This window comes from Triturus cristatus, chromosome 2_2 (genome assembly GCF_964204655.1).
Source record: "Triturus cristatus chromosome 2_2, aTriCri1.1, whole genome shotgun sequence".
Classification (NCBI taxonomy): domain Eukaryota; kingdom Metazoa; phylum Chordata; class Amphibia; order Caudata; family Salamandridae; genus Triturus; species Triturus cristatus.
Window position 1 is genome coordinate 991940619 of NC_140582.1, and position 19231 is coordinate 991959849.

The 19231-nt window shown below is 44.0% G+C and overlaps 1 protein-coding gene across 6 annotated transcripts in view; it reads left to right on the forward strand.

The window, feature by feature from the left end:
- Positions 1 to 19231, forward strand: part of SLC2A9 (solute carrier family 2 member 9) — a 2222556-nt gene that overhangs the window by 941211 nt on the left and 1262114 nt on the right. For all 6 annotated transcript variants that reach the window (XM_085642418.1, XM_085642420.1, XM_085642419.1 and 3 more), the window contains one exon: positions 16560 to 16705. In XM_085642418.1, the coding sequence (XP_085498544.1) occupies positions 16560 to 16705 (146 nt within the window). The remainder of the gene's footprint in view (positions 1 to 16559; positions 16706 to 19231) is intronic.

A 19231-nucleotide genomic window follows, 5' to 3' on the forward strand; every position in this document is an offset into this window, starting at 1 on the left:
TGAGGTATAGCGTGCACAGAGTCCAGTGGAACCCCAAAGGTAGGCAGAGGTAAAAGTAGATAGCACCTTTCTCTCTATTTGTGATAGCATGGGCGAGCAGTAAGGCTTTATCAGAGCGTAGTGTTAAGCATTTGTTGTACCCACTCAATCAGCAAATGATGTCACACACTCAAAGACTGAACTCAGACCAATTTGATTTGTATAAAAATATTATTTTGTTGTATTTATTTCCCAAAACCAAGCAAGCCTGTCACAGGTAAGTGTATATGATAATTTTCAAGGCAGGTTGAACAATGCAAGCAAGCTAAATGAAAATGACTTTGTTGCAGGTTTGTAAATGCTTTCAGTACAGTGAAAATTACTGTTTGATTACTTTGGATTATTTTACAGATTACTTTCTGGATTACTTTTTCTACTTAGTGTGATATACCTATATATCATACTGGTACATTTACCATAGAAAAGTTAAGTAAGCAATTTTTAGTTATTTGCAGTTTTTCAAAGTTTCATACAAAACCAGCCCCACACATTTTCAAGGAAAGACAGTCAATGTATTCCTATGGAGAGAAATGAAGTTATCAGTTAGCAGGTAAGTACTTTGTTGTGGGAGTTGGTACCCTGGTGTTAGAACCAGGGTTCCTCCAGGGTCAAGGATTCACTCCCAAATCACCCTCAGCGGCACTTGGGCGGCCGGGTGCAGAGTTCTGAGGCCCAATGTTATCCAATAGGTGATAGGGGCATCCGGTTGGTGGCTGCCAACGAGCAGGCCACAAGGTTGTGGGAGCAAAGCTCCTGGGGTAATGCACAGGGCAAATGGGAATCTGGTTTAGCACACAAAGGACACCCACAGGTGCACTGGGGCAGCCGAGTGCAGGGTGCTGTTTTGCTGTTGTGTGCCCTGTTGTTTTCAATGGGGATTGCCGGTTTTGGTTTTTAGCTGCAGGCTCGGTCCAGGAAGATTTCTAGGAGGAACCAACAGCTGGCCAGGTAAGTTGGAGGGCTCAGGGATGAAGGTGCACCTCGGGTTCTTATCTCCAGGGCGCAGGGCGGCTGGATGCAGGGGTGCCTTTTGAGGTCTGATTTCACCTTACCAGGCCACTCGCGATTGGGGGTTCTCATTACAGAGGCTGCAGGCGACATGGTGGAGTTCTGGAGAGGTCAATGACGGTGGACTCAGACTTTGGAGGTCTGGGGGACCTCGCTGGGACTGGTGGTCCACCCGATTCGGACCATAGGCGTCTGGTGCAGTGGTGGTTCCAGGCGTTGGGTTTCTTTGTAATCAACAGTCTCAGAGTCTATATTGGGAGTTTCCTTTGAATGGAGCTGCTATTCACAGGAGATCCAGTCTTTGTTGAAGGCAGTCAGTCCTTCAAGGGGTTCTGGAGGCCGCTGGCTGCAGGACAAGGTGACTTCTGGCACAGGATCTCTGGATACTGCAGACGGGCCGGTAGGGCTGAGGCCAAGTCAGTTCTTCTCTGCAGTCTCCTCTGCTGGGCGTCTTCTTTCATCCTTCTTCTTCGTACGTTGCAGGAAACTCCCTTCTTGGTTCAGGGTGCCCCAAAATACTGTATTTAGGGGGCATTTTAAGGGTCTCGAGGTCAGTAGACAATGGCTACCCACCTTTGTGTGCTCACCCCACGTGGGGGAGTGGGCACAATCCCTAGTCCTGATTGGAGCATGACTGCCATCTACAAGATGGGAGGCACTGAAGAGTGGGCTTCACCTCGCCTTCCCCAGCTGAGGGATGGGGTTGGCATATGTCAGGCAAACCTCCTGGGCTGTGCTAATTTTCCCCGCCTGTCTTCCTGCCGAAAAGGAGGGGAGACAGGAAGGGGGCCTGCTCCTGATAGAGCCTGCCACAGATGGCTCTTCCTGGCCTGGGGGAGGTGTGACCACCTCTGCCAAGGAAAGGCTTTGTTTCTGGGCTCAGGGAGCAAAGGCTTCCACCCCAAGGGTATAGAAACATGAGATACCATTCTTCACAGTTGTCAGTAAAGCCATTAATGTGCTGTGGAGTTCTTAATGACAAACTCCCAGCACTATATACTCTTAATGACATTACTGCACTTACAATGTCTAAGAATTGGACTAGACATTATAGGGGTACAGGGCTCATGTACCTATACCCGCACCACTGGTACAGTGCAACCAGCTAGAGCGGTGGCTGACCTGTGCCAGGGCAGTTCGTTGTAGGCATGGCACACAGGGATGTGTGCCATGTTGAGTCTTCACTTTGTACTGCATCAAAACCCGCAGCCTGCAATGGCAGTGTGTGTGTGTAAAGGTACGGGGCCTCTAAGTGTGGTACAATAAGTGCTGCAGCCCTTAGAGGCCTTGTGTGGCCACAGTTCCCTTGGTACCCATGGTACCTTTTACAAGGGACTGACAAGGGGCCAGAGAGGTACCATCTGGGGGTACAAAGTACAGTTTTCGGAAAGAATACAGGCCCTGGGAACCTGATTGGCAGGGACACAGGGCACATCAAGTTAAAGTGCATCAGTAGTCTGACAAAAAGTGGGGGGGTACTGCAACAGAAACCCAGCTTCCTACACTTAGCCAACATATCACCGAATTCAATCTGCTTGACGAATGCCAATCTGATATCAGGCCATATCACAGTACCGAAACTACTATTCTCCATATCATAGATGACGCCCTTCAAGCTCTAAACCAAGGCAAAATGTATCTCTTAATTCTTTAGGACCTATCATTGGCGTTCAACACGGTTAAGCATGAGAAGTTACTAGAACGTCTTGAAAGCAGGATGGGATTGGGGGGGTCATTCTCAAAATTTTTAAATCTTTCTAATGGAACCGCTCTCTAAGATTCTTATTTAGTCAAAATCCATCCTTTCCTTCTAAGATTAGGATCACAATCCCTCAAGGCTCAAAACTCTCCCCAACTCTTTGTAACCTCTATCTGGAACCCTTAACTGAAATACTGCGTATCGCCAACATCTCTTTCCACATGTATGCAGATAACACAAAGATCTACATCAACATTTCATCCTTAGAGGAGATCAAAACAATGAACGAGGCTCTAAAGCTGATTGTAAATGGCTTGCTAGCAACCAGCTCAAACTCAATGCGCAAAAAAACAAATTCTTACTAATCTCCCCTCCTAAAAGTTCCACTGACATACTTGAATGGACCAAATCAATCACCGCGCTGAACTGCAACCCGAGCATAGTGGACTCGGCCAAATCACTAGGAATCACACAGGACAAAAACCTGAGCATGCGGGCCCACATCAACACACTGGCCAAAAATGCCAGGTTTCACCTGCGCTACCTGAGAAAACTAAAATCATTCCTAAATTTGTCGGACCTTAAAATGAAAGTACAGGCTTTAGTTATCTCTAGGATCGAATTCGGATGCTCAACCCTCTCCGGCCTACCCAAGATCTCAACGGCTCACCTAAAAGCTTGTCTCAACTCAGCCACAAGAATCTTAACAGGCTCAAAACAATTTGACCACATCTCACCGCACCTGAAGGTGCTGAACTGGCTTCCTTGCGAGGACAGAAATTGAATCCAACTCAAATTGTCCTGCATCACACACAAATGTTATGTTATTTTATAGCAGTTTGTAAAGTGCAATGGTTACTCCATTACGAAGTGTCCCCGCATTGAATTCCTTCAGAGGCTAAGTTCATAATTAAAAGCAAGAGATGATGAAAATTCTAGGGAGCAAGTTGCTTCCTAAAAACTGATTCTGAGGTCTCCTGTATTAGGTATATACGAAGAGAATTCCATCTTTTAGCTGCCAGGTAACTAAAAGAGATACCTCCAAAGCGTTTCTTTTGAATTTAGGGAATTTAGGGAATTTAGGGATGCAGACCAGTCCGGTTCCAGCTGATCTTAGACTGCACGTGGGATGATAGGGATGTATCTTGGGGCGTAGATATTATGGGCCCTTGCCCTGCAGAATCCAGTGGACATAACACCTGGCTTTGAAGGAGATCCTCTCCTAAATAGGGAGCCAATGGAGAATCTCCAGAGCATTCCCTGTTTGAGAGAATCTAGGGATGTTTAGAAGCATTCGAGCTGCAGCTTTTTGCACCTGTTGGAGTATATATATGGTCCTTTTTGGTGCCCCCAGATATAGGACATTACAGTAGTCCAGTCGAGATGTCACAAGTGCCTGTACTACTGTCTTTCTAGCATCGTCCAGGATAAGTCCTAGGACTTTCTTCAGCAACTTGAAAATCCCAAAATAGGTACCCGTCAGAATTGAAATCTGATCAGAGAAGGATAGGGTGGAGTCAAACCAAACTCTAACGCACCTTTGTATCTTGCTCATAAAATTTTGATATCCAGAGGAGGCAGGCACTCCCAATGTGACATGGATTTTGTGTTGAAACCATCCCTCTTCCGGAAGAAGAAAACATGCAACAGAGCTTTCTCTGGGGCTGCACCTAGAATCCGGAACTTGTTGCCGGCAAACATCAGAAGAATAACATCTTTGTCAAGTTTCAAAAAGGAAGCTAAGACTTTCCTAATGGGCAAATTCCTCCCATAAACTCTCTCAGTGCATTTACAGGTCAGCGGTTTAGTGATATCCCATTGCTCTTTACTTGAACACTATCAGTTTAAGCCGGTCTTTATTTCATAGATGTAATCTATGCGATTCTTGTATCATGCATTATTCATACTTCACTGTCACTTTAATGGGCAGAGGCTGGTGTTGTGCAGTCTTCCTCTGCTACTGCTAATGTTTGTATTATCTCTCTTAAGTGTACTCATGCTCCCCTGTTCCTACTTCATGTAAATAGCTTATTAGCTCTGCAAAGTGTTCTCATGATTGCCTGGCCCTAAATTGTAAATAACTTGTTATCTCTGTAAAGCGCTCTAATACCCTAATGTTCCTACTCTATAAAACACTAAATAAATAGATATAGAATGTTTTTTTCTGTAAGCCAAAATCAAGCCTTCCAGCTCCCCTCTCCTGGTTAGCCAGCCTCTGCCAGGCTGAGCCAAGCTGTCTTAATGAGTGTGAAGTGGCCTGCTAAAGAGACAAATGATTTCCTGTGGGTGGAGAACTGCAGCTGCAGAAGCTTAAGGCCGGATGGGGTGGAGTAGTCAGACTTGTCTTCAAAGGGAAAATGACACTTTAGGGCAACACAGGCTTGCCCCACCCCCACATCCTACACCCCCAGCCACACAGGAGTCCCTGTAATTATAATAGTCAAGGGGCTGGAAGGGAAGTGTTAGAGAATATGAGCGACACCAGTGGGTTGGCTTAGCCAGATCTAATCCTCCAAGAGAAAGATTCTCCATTTTGGATTTTAGCAGAATAGTGCTTTTTGAGACAAGAATATGCCATACTTTGGAAGAAGTGGTCATACCTGACGGTGGCACCCTGCATCCGATTGGTCAGGGGTGTCCCCCGATGAATGCTCAGGAACACTGAATAAATATGGAAGAGTTGCAAAGTAACTCAGATCTGCTGCCTGAAACAAGAAGGAGAAGAAGGACTGCCCTGCTGGAACCTTTATCTGCATCCAAAGGACTGAACTCTAAAGGACTGCACATGTTGCACAATGTGGTATCACAGCCCCAAGGACTTTGCCTGGCTTCACAAGGCTTAAGGAGTAGACTTCATGTAAGCTACATGTTAACAGACCCCACCTGCATCATCTCCACCAAGAAGTCCCCATACTGGCTTGCTTCCAGTGGACGTTTAAGGACTTGGTCAGGTGCATTGTGGAAATTGTAGTCTCAAACTTCTAAATACCATCTCAGGATCTGTGTATCGGACACTTTGAAGCCACAAGAGGACCTTCAGAAAGGAATTCCAGAAGTGTGGAGAAGTTTGGAGCAACTTTAGAAAAAGCTTCATAAGGTGACCGACTCAGCGCCGAGAGTCAAGCCGGGGATGTCGAACTGCGACTCGACCTGAATTTCAAGTTTGTTCTGCTGAAAGCTCCGGAGCTCCAGACTTCCAGGATTTCACCGAGGCCTCACACAGAGTCAAGTCGAGAATGTCGACGTGGATCTGGTTTTAAGAAAAGCCTCACTCGATGTCAAGAGAAAATTCCTCCAGAAAAGTTTCTAAGTGCGATGGTAAAATCTTGAGAGAGGTATCCAACGAGGGCTCCATCACGGTTGGCCTCAAACTTTGACTTTGCCCCTGTCAAGCGTGACCAGATGTCCCAAATTGGCAATAGTGTTTTTTCAGCACTAAAAAGTCTTTATTATTTTAAAATTAATATCTCCGGTTCTCTATATGGAATTTTTCTCATTTTGGTGTCAATTTGTTCATAAGAATATAACCTATTTTTACAAATTGTTGTTGAATTTTTATAGTGCATTGTGTTTACTTCTTAATGTGTTGGTGTTTTTAAATGCTTTAAACACCTGTCTCCTAAAAAGGAGCCTGCCCGTTGCCAGCTACCAAGGGTTGAGCAAGTGACTAAATCATTGAGACATTTACTGAACATTTTATTGTGTTTGTGGCCTTATTACTAGTGGTAGCTTCCTATCTATCGCTACTAATAAACCACTTTCCAACAACTACACAAAGGAAGATGGTGGACCTCTGTCAGACATCACACCCAGTGGCTCTTGAGTATTCGTTCTACTCAGGGCAACACAGGATGGATACTAGACTAGACAGACTTATGGGGTCCCTTAGCTTCCTACTCATGGTCCATAGCTCAGAATACCTTTGTGGCACTGCTTCAGACCATACCACCATCCTTTTAACTCTCCTGGGATGTGAGGCAATGTACTCTCATCCCCCTTCTATTTAAAATCCAGTGAGCTGATAAGCTTTAGGAGATGCACCCGTGAGAGGTACTGAGACCTGAGATGACTGTAGCAGCATACTCAGTGACCCCTGATCAAATGTGTTTTTGTTCTCTTCTGATAAAATCTAAAATCCAGTAACATATGTCCAGAGAAGAGCAGCACTGTTTGCACCAATGCTGGTGAAATACTACTACTAATATTAAAGTTAGCACTAATTGTGAACTGCATTCACCATAATGGACAATTGCAAACTCTGCTGGGATGTGAGGCGGTGTGCCCCCAACCCGCTTCTGTTTAAAAAGGCTCCGTTGAGCTAGTGAGCTGACCATTTCATTTTCTCGAGAAGCACCTGTGCCCCTATGAGGGTACTGAGACCGTAGAGGACTGTGGCAGCATACTCAGTGACCCTTGATAAAATTTGTTTAGAATCTCTACTGATGAATGATAAAATCCAGAAACACATGTCTAGAGATGAACAGTGCTACCTGCACTGACTTTGGTGAAATACTACTACTAATACTCAAGTTAGCGCTAATTGTGAACTGTATTCACCATAATGCAAAGGGGTGAACTTTCCTGGGATGTGAGGCAGTATGCTTCCATACCCATGCCATTCTTTTAATGTTATCACTGGGTAGGGCTCTGGCAGCGGTGCCAACCTGGTGTCTACAACCTGATGCTTTACGGGGCCAACCTTTCAAATCTGCCATTGGGGAATTGTTAGATCTGGGGGTCTCAAGTTGGCAGGGTAGGTACCACTGTCCAAGTAGGGACCCTGGCTTCTAGTCAGGGAAAGGGGGATACACTGTTAAGATAACCCCTGCTCACCCTCTAGGTAGCTTGGCCTGAGCAGTCTAGGCTATCAAAGGCAATGTGTAAAGTATTTGTACCAACACTCACAGTAACACAGTGAAAACACCACAGATTTACTCCACACCAGTTTTAGAAAAATAAGGTATCTTTACTAAAAACTTCACAAGACCAAATACTACAGAAAAACCAACATACAATTAAAAAGGTTACTTTGAAGATAGTTCAAGAGTTTGTAGAAAGTACTCCAGGATGTAAAAATCAGTGTCCTGCACAATGCGACTCTCAATGCACAAAATGCGACACTCTTGTGCCCAACAGTACCTGTAGTTGCGTTAAGGTTCCCAAAAGCTATAACAATGAAGATGGCAAAGGCGATGCAATACTCCTGAGACCTTGGGGAGGCTTTGCAGCAGCCCTGCTTCACGCAGCAGAGGTGGATGCGCCGGCTCCGATCTGTAGGGGGAGGATGCGATGACTTTGGCTTTCGTTGCGTATGTTTCTTAGGGGGAAGCTTCACGCACAGGTACGATGCGACGATCTTCGATGCGTCACGGGACGGGACTCTGCGTCGACACATGCAGCGACTGGATACTTTCACGCACCGGCAGTGGTGCGGCCTGCAAACTGGTTCTGTGACGACCCTCGCAGCGTCAGGAATCTTCACGCACCGGGACGATGCTCGACGCACTCGGCGAGGCGGGGACTCCGGGTGCTGCGATGATGCCGCGATGAAATTCTCCTCGCACTCTCGCTCTTGCGACTCGCAACCGGATGAGGCGTCCCTCAAATGGATTATGCAATGGGTACCAGTTACTCTTGTTCACGCTTCTGCTTTCCAGCTCCCAAACACAGCAAAACGACCTCCTGAGGCCCCAAGACTAGGCAAGCACTCCAGGCAGGTCAGAACTCCCTCAGCAGAGTTCCAGGGGAGCTGGTGGTGAATTCCTTTTGTTCTTGGGACTTCTTAACAGGGAGCCAGCTCTCCTCAGGCCCTTGGAGATCAGAATTTAAAGAAGGGGACACAGCAGAGTCCTTCCCTTCTCCTTGGCAGCAAGGCAAAACAGCAAGCAGGCAGTCTTCTCCTCTTCAGTTCCTTCCAGCTTTCTCCTTGGCAGAGGTTCCTTCTTAGTTCCACAGTGATCTAAAGTTTAGGTGTCTGGGGTCCTCTTCTTATACCCCTCCAAGTCTTTGTCTCTCTTTGTTTCAGTGGGGGAATTCCCCTGCTCAAACCGGTTCCTGGGTGTGCTCTGCCCTGGAGCACCTGGTTCCTTTCAGAGTGAGGGGCAGGGTCGTTAGACGCTCAGCAGGAGGTGGAGCCTTCTTTGTGCTGGCAGAGGCAGAGTCCTCAGCCTGGCCAGCAGGGGGTGGAGCCGGCATTGTGCTGGCAGAGGCAGCCCTACTCAAACCCAGGGTTACTCCTCCCACCCATTTAGAGCAGATCTCCCTATTCACCCTGCTGCTGACTCATCCAGACCCCTGGAGCCACCTAGCCCATCACATGACACCAGTCAGCCAATCTGCACACAGGCACACAGGAAGGTTAAACAGGAGAATAGCTACTTTCTAAAAAGTGCTATTCTCACACAGTGAATTTAAAAACCATCTTGCTAAAAAGATGTATAATTAAATTCTGAACACAAAGATACCAAACTTGGATTTTCTATCTTGCCTTTAGGGGAAGATAGGCATGTAAACAGCCTCCCCCATTCTGTCCTATGGGCAAGATAGCCTCTCAGCAGTGAAAAACGAAAATGGCTGTAATTCACTACCAGGGCATGTTACACACCTCAGTACATGCCCTACCTTTCAGATACACTGCACCCAGCACAGGGGGGTACCTAGGGCCACCATAGGGATGCCTGACATGTACAGAAAGGGAAGGATAAGGCCTGGTCAGTGGGTGCACTGGCCAGGTCGACATGGCAGTTCTGGACTGCACATAGGCACTGCAAGCAGGCCTAAGACATCATTTTAGCGCTACTCCTGTGGGTGGCACAATCAGTGCTGCAGCCCACTAGTAGCATTTGTACTACCAGCCCTGGCACTCTCAGTGCACTTTACTAGGGCCTTGCAGGTAGAACAAATATGCCAAACATGTATAGCCAATTACATCACAATTTCCCTAGGGAGCACTTGCACCTTGACACTGATCAGCAGTGGCAAAGTGCCCAAAGCATCTATACCAGTAAAAATGACATCCAGCATAGCATCAAAAATACAGGAGGTAGAGGCAAAAAGTCAGGGGTAACCACGTCAAAAGATGCCAGGTCTAACAGGATTCGATAGATGAGTACTTATGAGACAACGAGGTTGCATCCACTCACATGATAGTGGAGTGGGACCCCTTTAAGGTCATCATACGGGGTATCTGCATCAAGACCTGTCAGGTCTCGTACACCCAGACTAGTGAGGTTTTGTGTCTGGTCTAAATACTCATATGAATCTAAGCTGACTTTTCCATACTTTGGATATGTTGGTCCGGGATCCAAACACAACATATGTATCCTAAAAACACAAAAAGGCTCTGCACTCAAATGCTACGGTAAACTGCTAATTAATGGAAATTGGTATCCAAAATGCGATCCCGGATTTTTACAATATACAGTACTGAATGTAAATATATACATTTAAATGTAGACAACATTAACATTGCATCTCCCAAATAAATCACGTTGCCAGTCAAGATCCTGGAAAAGTGCTCTCCTTTTATTCTTTATTCTTTTGTTCAAGTTTTCTTTCATATAAAACACAGCACAGAATTGATAGCCGACGCAGCGTGTTTCGCCCCACACAGAACTTCTTCAAGGGTATAAAGATACATACAAAACAAATTTTAATATATATACTATACATATTAAAAACTTAATATATACAATATATTACAAAATACATTGAACCAGACTTTCACTCTGATAATCAATATAGAGTGATAATACACAGTTAGTTTGGAAGAGTTTTCTTTCACCTACAATACGATTCACGGGAGACAGCTTAATGCTATGTCACACAGGGAGATTAAACCAATATTGTCAACAATAGTCAACTAATACATCATTTTAATTTTTATAAACATGTTACATTATGTGCCTATTCTAATCAAAAGAGAGAGGCGCTCATATAAAATACATCAGGATAAAAGACTACATGAAAATTATCATGTCCCTAATTGGTCTATCATACCTTAGCCTGCAGTATTTTAACCTATGTATAAACATTACATTGTATATCCATTCATGTCGTGAGAAAAGGACACTCACGTACGATAAATCAGGACAAAAGGTTAACCCAAGAATTGTCATGACTCTAATTGATCTGTCATACTTTTATCATATTACTGTTATGAAGCAACTACAGTGAATAATGCTGTCTGTTGTATCTTATAGAACCATATTAAAAGTAGTCTTTTCCTAAACTTCTTTACAGGTTCACCTATCGAAATATTTCTTTTCCACAATAAGCCTGACATGAAGCGTCTGTGTGTCATATCCTAAATGCTGGCTTGCCTCCTGTTTTAAGACTCAGTGTTATCAAAGTTTTACTCCCTGCTTCTATGCCTGGTCCATTGGAAGTGGATCCAGTTGGTTGCTCCAGTGGAACTGATGCATCCTCTGCTGCATGAAATAGAATCAACACATCGCTGCTGTTGTGGGAACAGAACTGATGCTTCGCACTTGGAACCAGTGCATTGCCATCAGAACTAATGCTTAGGAACCACTGCATCGTCGCCACATCCCCTTGACTGCGTAGAGAAACCTATCACACCGGCTGCAAAACCAACGCATCTCCAAACTGGCACTTTTATTTTCAGTGCTGGCTCATCGCCGATATATTGTGTGGAGAAAATCAACGCATCACTTTGAATGTGGGATCGACACCGATGCATTGCTTGACTGCACCCCACATCTCACTGTTGACCGAGATCAAAGAAGTTTTGTTCAGTGAGCTTTGTGTGGCTTCTGTATCTGGCAAACGCTCCATTGCGGTCGGCCTGGACGTTTGACTTTGCCTCAGTGCAGCGCGACCAGATAACCCAATAGGCGGTTATTGCTTCTAAGCACTATTTTTCACTTTTATTCTTTAAAAATGAATATCTTGACTTTTACGTACTGGATTTTTTCGTTATGGTTTTGTTTTATTTCTAAAATCATTGTCTAGTTTTCTAAGCTGGTGTGGAGTCATTTTGTGGTGTTCTCACTGTGTTACTGTTTGAAGTCTTCCACAAATACTTTACACTTTGCCTCTTAAGTTAAGCCTGTCTGCTCTGTTTCAAGCTGCCTGAGGGTGAACACAGGTTAATTTATGGTGTGCATCTGACTTACCCTCACTAAACTGTGGTTCCTGCTTGGACAGGGTGCGTATCTCTGCCAACCAGAAACCCAATTTCTAACAATAGGAGAAGACATTCCAACCAAGGAATAGGATAAAATACTGGAATACTGTAATAGTTTAAATAGAAATCAACTTAATTATCTCCATTGCACACATTTGTTCCCTTCCCAATTAGCCAAAATCTACTCAGGGTTACTCTTGATATCATACAAGCGATGCAGACTTCTTTTACATGGTATAGGACTGCTCTCACATACAGATCTACTGTAGGTCCTTGGTGGGGTCCAGGCGGACACTTACCGCATGACGATGGCTGTGTGCTTACTGGGCAGAATTGCATGGCCTAGAAAAGACAAACACGCATCCAGATTCCTCGACCTTGGCCTACTTTTACACAACATAAACACAGCAATGAACTATAAGGCCGCCACTTCCCCATCATTCTCGAAATGGCTCCAGGAATTGTTGAAATCATGCACCACGGAAATAAATGCCATGACTTGCATCCACCAACAGTTGGGCAAGGGGGCACTGACTACAGAATGGGACACACTCCTAGTAGCTCTTTAGGTCAAATCGAATGAATAACAGCCATAAAACATAAAGCAGGACACACTATGGGTACAGAATACTGATATCACTGTTAACAGGACTCAATCAATTAATAAATCATGGGTTTGGTGAGCGCGACTACTCACCTGTAAGGATCTCAAGTCGCTGGGGGGGGGGGGCGAGGGGGGGGCGGAGACGCAGAGTCCTATCCATCAAGGAGGACGTCTATCGAAGAGACATGTTTTGAGGTCCCTCGTGAAATTGGGGAGTGATGCCGTCTGTCTGAGGTGGAGCGGGAGGTCGCACCAGGCTCTGGCCACGAGGAAGGAGAAGGAGCGGCTTCCTGATCCGGCTCCCGGCCTCATCGTGCTTAAAGGAGTAGAGTACAGAGATTGCAATAGGATAATCTCAAGTAAGCAGTGTGTGTGGAGAACTGCTGGAAACTCAAGGGCTGATAGCCTCATTAATGTGATCGAGGAGGGGATGCAGGTAGCTTCCATAGCTGCATAAAGGAAAGGGAATAAGTTACTTTAACTAGGAGCTGAGATCTTTATGAAGCTGGATGTCTAAATGTAATGACGAGTGTCAAGATGTTGTGTGTTGGAGTTTATTGCGGTGTTCCAGGATTGTTCTCATAAACTTTCAGCTCGACATTGTATCTTTATTCAGACGTATTATATACTGACTACTGTGATGTGATCACCCACCTTAATCTATCATTGATATCTGTACATTGTTGCAGGCCAACCCCAATGAAAATGCAATAAAGAGATATAAAAAAGAAAAAATGAAAACTTACGATATGGCTGAAATTAAGTGAGGTAGCGTGTGTATGTATGTGTGTTGTGGAACGTGTTCATGTTGAGCCTGAGAACAGTTACTTTTTTTAAGTCCATTGAACGAAAGCTTTTTGGGACGTGAGCGATTGAGACGACTGTCTCTACCAATAAGCAACCGTTTTTTTCCTTCTGAATACCTTTTATTTCTATGTCACGTTATCGAGGGAGGACTTTTCTTGATCTTGTTTTATTTAAATCTGTCACAAAACCCAATATCCAGTGTAACAGGATATATGTGTAAGAAGACATGCAAAGTGTAAAGCTTTGAAAATGTTAAGGCATATTGCAGTAAAATATTTCTTCTGAGTTGGTTCTGTTTTCTTGCATTTTTTAAACAGCGTTGACACTAATTCTAATTCTTGTTCAAGCATTCAAACATGTGTTTGCTTCCCTAAAAATAGATCCTTAATATGTGCAAATAAAATCGTGGACCAAAGGTTACTTGGCCAGGTAGTTATCAAGAGATAATCCTTGTGTAACACACACACACACCATCCTCCAGACAGTCTAAAGGGCAAAGAGTGGAGCGTTGTTTTGGCAGATTAGTTTAAAGCTGATGCCTTTGTGGACCTTTAATTTTTTATACTGCACATTACCAATAGGATTTGCTTAATTTGTGTGAATTGATCAATATTGTTTTAGCGCTTCCTAAAGTTGCTAGACTATGTTCTAAGTGGGCCAGGGTGGTGCCATTGAACCAAGGCCCTTAGGTCCCTCTATTTCTGTCCTTTGCTGTCAGTTGTCTGTAACAGGCCGGAAGTGCAACTCAACAACATTGGAGGATCCTTACGTGACATAGTGACAAAGCAACCCAGTGATACTTATCCAGCGAAAGGGCAGGGAAGAACACATCACAAACAAATTAAAAATTAAATGGGCCCATATACACATTCAGGTTTCCTGGCTGTTACGTTGGGGGTCAAGTTTTGTAATTCACTTTGATCTTGATTAGTTAACCCACAGGAGATACAGTATTGCACCTGATAAACTTTTATTCTATGTCTAACTAATCTTCACAGATCAACACTCTTCCTTTGGCCGATGGAACATTAGTTGAGTAGTTGATGGTGATATGAACAAACTGACTAACTAAACTTACCGATCTTAGTGAAATAACCACAGACTCTGGATAAGATTCAATAAAGTTTATCTAAATCTCAGTCATAAATGAACGCTCATTAATACAAATTCACAGTGCAAACACCATCAAATTTCTATGGGAGAGAGAAATTCATTTAGCAATATACGTCCGATTCACAGACTCTTTCAACAAAATCAATGCAATCGGAGTGGATAGATGAAGAGACAAAAGACATAATAAATCATACATTTGCAAATGGAATGCAAATTTAAATAATTTAAATAAAGAATTACCCACAGATGATTACGGAACACCAACTCTCTGGCCAAAAAGGGCTGGTGGAGATCTCCTTATTAAGACTCAGGGGACAAAGGCTATAGGACAGGCTCAGGACAGAGTAAATACTTACTAAACTTCTCTACAGACCTGACGCACCGGGGCGCATCTCTCACTTACACTCTCTCCCTCCTCGATATTCTTCAGGATTCTTCGATCTAATCAAGTATCTTTAAGAGGTGAGTCTTCCCAGTCTGTTCTCTCTTTTCTCAGCAGCAGCAGTTCTTGCCTCTCTCTTGCACTCGTGTTTGCCTTGCCTTGCTTACATGCATGACAACTCTTAAAATTTAAGTCACTCTAGTTATAATCTTCATTTCTGCAGGTCTCACCCTCAAAAGTTACAAATCTTGATGAAATACGAACTCTGATTGGGCAGGGACAGCGAAGTTGTCATCACCTCATGCTGACATGTTTAATTTCTTAATAAACTCTTTTGTCTAACAAACGCATCCCCTTTAGCTCATTTAATTATTCGGTCTCACTTCCTTTCCATTGTATTTAATGTTACAATTTAAAATACATTTCAATACAGTTCCACAGTCGAGAAGAGGAATCACACGGCGGATGTCCTTGGCTCTTGGCAGCCTGTCAGTGACTCAGTCAGTGGGTCACATCACTATTACACTGCACATGTCTAGCTACCCTCCATTTTTTCACCATGTTTTCTTTTGTATGCCACATGAGGCTCAAACGTACACTATTAATAAAGGAATCATAAACAGATGTTACATTTTCAAATAAGTGATTTTCACTGTTCACCACCCACTTCTACTCTATCCCATGTTATTTTCTCCTTCGTTAAGCAAAAGCATTAGCAGCAGCTGCTCTTTTTAGATTCAGGCAAGCATATGCCAGGCACACGGTGCCTCAAGACCTAATGTTAGTAAATTCTGCACATGCGTGAGAGTTTTCCCTCTCAAAACGGTTTAGTCACGTTACTATCTACGTAGTTCTAATTCGCACGTGTTAAAGCATTTTTCAGTTTAAAGCGGGGTTTAGTCGCGTTGCATTCTACTTTCATTATTTAAGCATGAGTAAAGCTCTTTTCCCAATATGTAAATGTTGTACGTGTATATTAATTTCGTTTTCTTTACTATTTCTAATAATTAGTCCTGTTAATGAAGGTTTTCTTCGAGCAAATTTCGTTTTCTTGAATCCTTGCTCCATCAATACTATTGTATAATATTGGGGCCCCGGTAGCACAGATACATTTTTTATTTACATTGTATAACCAAGTCATTAAGACTCTGAATTTCTTCAGCACAGGATTATATTCCATATGTATTTCACCTTATCCTTTGTGACATAGGTAATGCCTCTTGTGGTGGTTTCTTAGGTAGTTTCTTATAGACTCCCCGTTCACTGTTTTCATCCCAGTTAAAGCACTGATTCTAGATATAGTGTGCTCTAATTCAAATCCCTTCACACTATATCCGCAGCAAGCAATCATGACCAACTCTAACATCACATAATGGTTTGTGTGTAGAAAAACGTGATCAGGCAGAGTTTTAGTCTATATGTTCTATCTTCAAAAATGGTTATAGAAACTCACTCCACGACTCAACTCCCCTAAGTGTGACTAATTTACTGAATAATCGAATAATGCAGGTTCTACCCCTGAGAAAGTGAATCGTGATCTGTAGGCTAAAACTGCACAGATTATTCCACAGGATCACTTACATTCCTGGGTATGTGACAGCAAGCTTCTACTAATCATACATACATGTGCTTACATAATGTGTACTGACTGACCTTATCAAATACAGTGCTAGCTTGACTAATGCTAACAGATAAGGCAGAAGGGCGTCTTTAAAGAAGTATGCTAATGTGCCTGTTGCCTGTTTCCTCTTTCCCACAGGTATTGCACTTAGCACACTTCCCATGTATTTGAGTGAAATATCACCGAAGCATATCCGAGGATCCTTGGGGCAGATTACAGCCATCATGATCTGCGTGGGTGTGTTCACAGGACAAGTTGTTGGACTACCCCAGCTCCTTGGGAGGGTAAGCTAGAGCAATACTCCTGCAATAACGGTTTATTGCATATAAGATTTGGAAAATGCTGACAGGTTCTGCATTATTAAATGTATGTACCTGTTGTATTATGCCCTTGACTTGAACATGCAATATTCTAGTGGGAGAAATAGCAATAAAATGTGGATTTAGTGCAGGGCAGAATTGGGACAGCTGCTAAAAAACATATGTCGTCATTTAAAGTCAGGAAAAGTGCTGACCTTCTGATAGTGGAGAATTAATTTGCTCTACCCGCAGCCCATCTCTTATGTCTGGTGAATTTTCAGCTTCAGGAACGCTGCCTTGTTCTGGGTGGACCCTCCAACATAGATTATTCTGTTTGCATACGTCATAGAAGGCATTGAGCGACCTGTCTTTCTTTTTGAGTAAGGCAATAATAAACATCCTTTATCTCTCAAAAGCATCTCCTCCCCAATGGTGAATGTGCACTCTGATAATGTGCATGCTACATATCTATCTAAACAGGAACGCCAGTAGATTGAGAGCAGACAGTCATATTTGTACAATATTAGCCATATGTTTGTATCTTTTAGACTCCATGTGTAACAAATGCAGGCCATAAGTGGAGGGCCATGGTTTATGTTCATATGCACCATTCTGTCCGTAAGTGCGCTCTGTGACTCCTGCTTAACTTCCCATCATAGCCGAAGAATAAACTATGGCCTTGTAGCCCATCGTCTCCACTGTCAAAATCATTGCTACCATAAAGACCATTTAATCGGGCCCCACACACCTTCACCAAAGGACTCCTAAGGATTAGGAAATCACTAACACACATCCTCAATGCCTCCATTGACTCCACCATATTTCTGGGCACCTGGAAAAATGGCACCATCATGACCCTGCTCAAGAAACCATGCCTGACCCAGCCACTCTTTCCAACTACAGACCCATATCTCTCTCTGCTATACCCAGCAAAGGTCTTAGAGAAACTAATGAACCAATGCCTCACCTATCAACTTAGCAACAACCAGCTCATCAATTCCACACAGTCTGGATTCAGGCCCAACCACAGTACAGAAACAGCACTCATCACTGCCACAGTCGACGCCCGCGTGATTCCTGGCAGAGGAGACATAGCAGCCCTCATTCTCCTAGACATATTAGCAGCATTTGACATGGTCTCACACCAAATCCTTATCAGGCGCCTGCACACGAGTGGCATCCAAGGACCTGCTGCTCACTGGATCAGTTGCTTCTTAATGAATAGAACACAAGCTATCAGTCTGGCACCTTACTCCTCAGAAACCCGCTAACTCATCTGAGGAGTGCTTAAAGGTTCCTCAATCAGCCCCACTCTATTCAATTCATACATGAGCCCTCTGGCCAACGTCACCTGTGAACACAGCATCAACATCCTCATTTACATCAACGCACGCAGCTCATACTCTCCCTCTAGGAAAAGACCCCTGAAACAAAAATCAAGTTCAGTGCCTGCAGGACAGAAGTCACTACTGAATGAAAGACAACTGTTTCAAGCTTAAAACTGACAAGAAAGAAGTAGTGATCTTCATCAAGTACACTTCATCATGGGACTACAACTGGTAGCCAGCCAAACTCAGACCCATGCCTAGCATCCATGCCAGGAACCTCAGAATAATCATCAACAGCAAACTTGACATGACTGCATAAGTCCTCACTGTCACTGCATCCTGCTTCCACACCCTGAAGATTCTGAGGAAGATCTTCAATTGGCTCTCACGGAAATCTAGTAAAAAGTTCACTCACACTCTTGTCACCATCAAGTTGAACTACGGGAACCTTTCCTCCAAGATCACCAAACAACTCACTCGAGGATACAACAATACAGAACTGGGCAGCCGGACTCATCCTCAACCTCCCACGCAGAACTCACATCCCACCACTCCTCAGTAAACTCCACTGGCTCAAGATACACATATGGGCTCTTTCCAACCTTCTCACACACACATTCAAGGTATAACACAGCTTAAGCCCCGACTACCTGAACAGTTGCATCTCCTTCCACTAGCCACCCAGACAATTCCACTTTGCAGGACGCCAACTCGCACACTTTCCACACATACACAGAACAAGATCAGGAAGACAGGCATTCTCTTACAATGCTCCTAAAGAGTTGAAAGGTCTGCTCCTCCACATCGGCACACACACCTGCTCAATGCAAGGAAATCCTTGCAGATGATAGTGTGGTTCACAAATTGTTAGACACGAGATTTCTGTTTGGCTAGGGCATGCACCTAAGCCAAGCAGAAACCACCACTCTAGTCAGGGCAAGGGAGTTACATGCAGAAGATAACCCCTGCTCACCCCCTTGGTAGCTTGGCAGAGCAGTCAGGCTTATCCCAGAGGCAATGTGTAAAGCGTCTGTGCATCACACTCACACAGCACTGAAACACTAGGCACACCACAAAAGAAACTCCACACAAGGGTATATTAGCCTTTGTATTATCCATAAAAACACATTCGAACACTATCACATACATTACACTGTGCACTTGTTATACCTTCACTGGTATT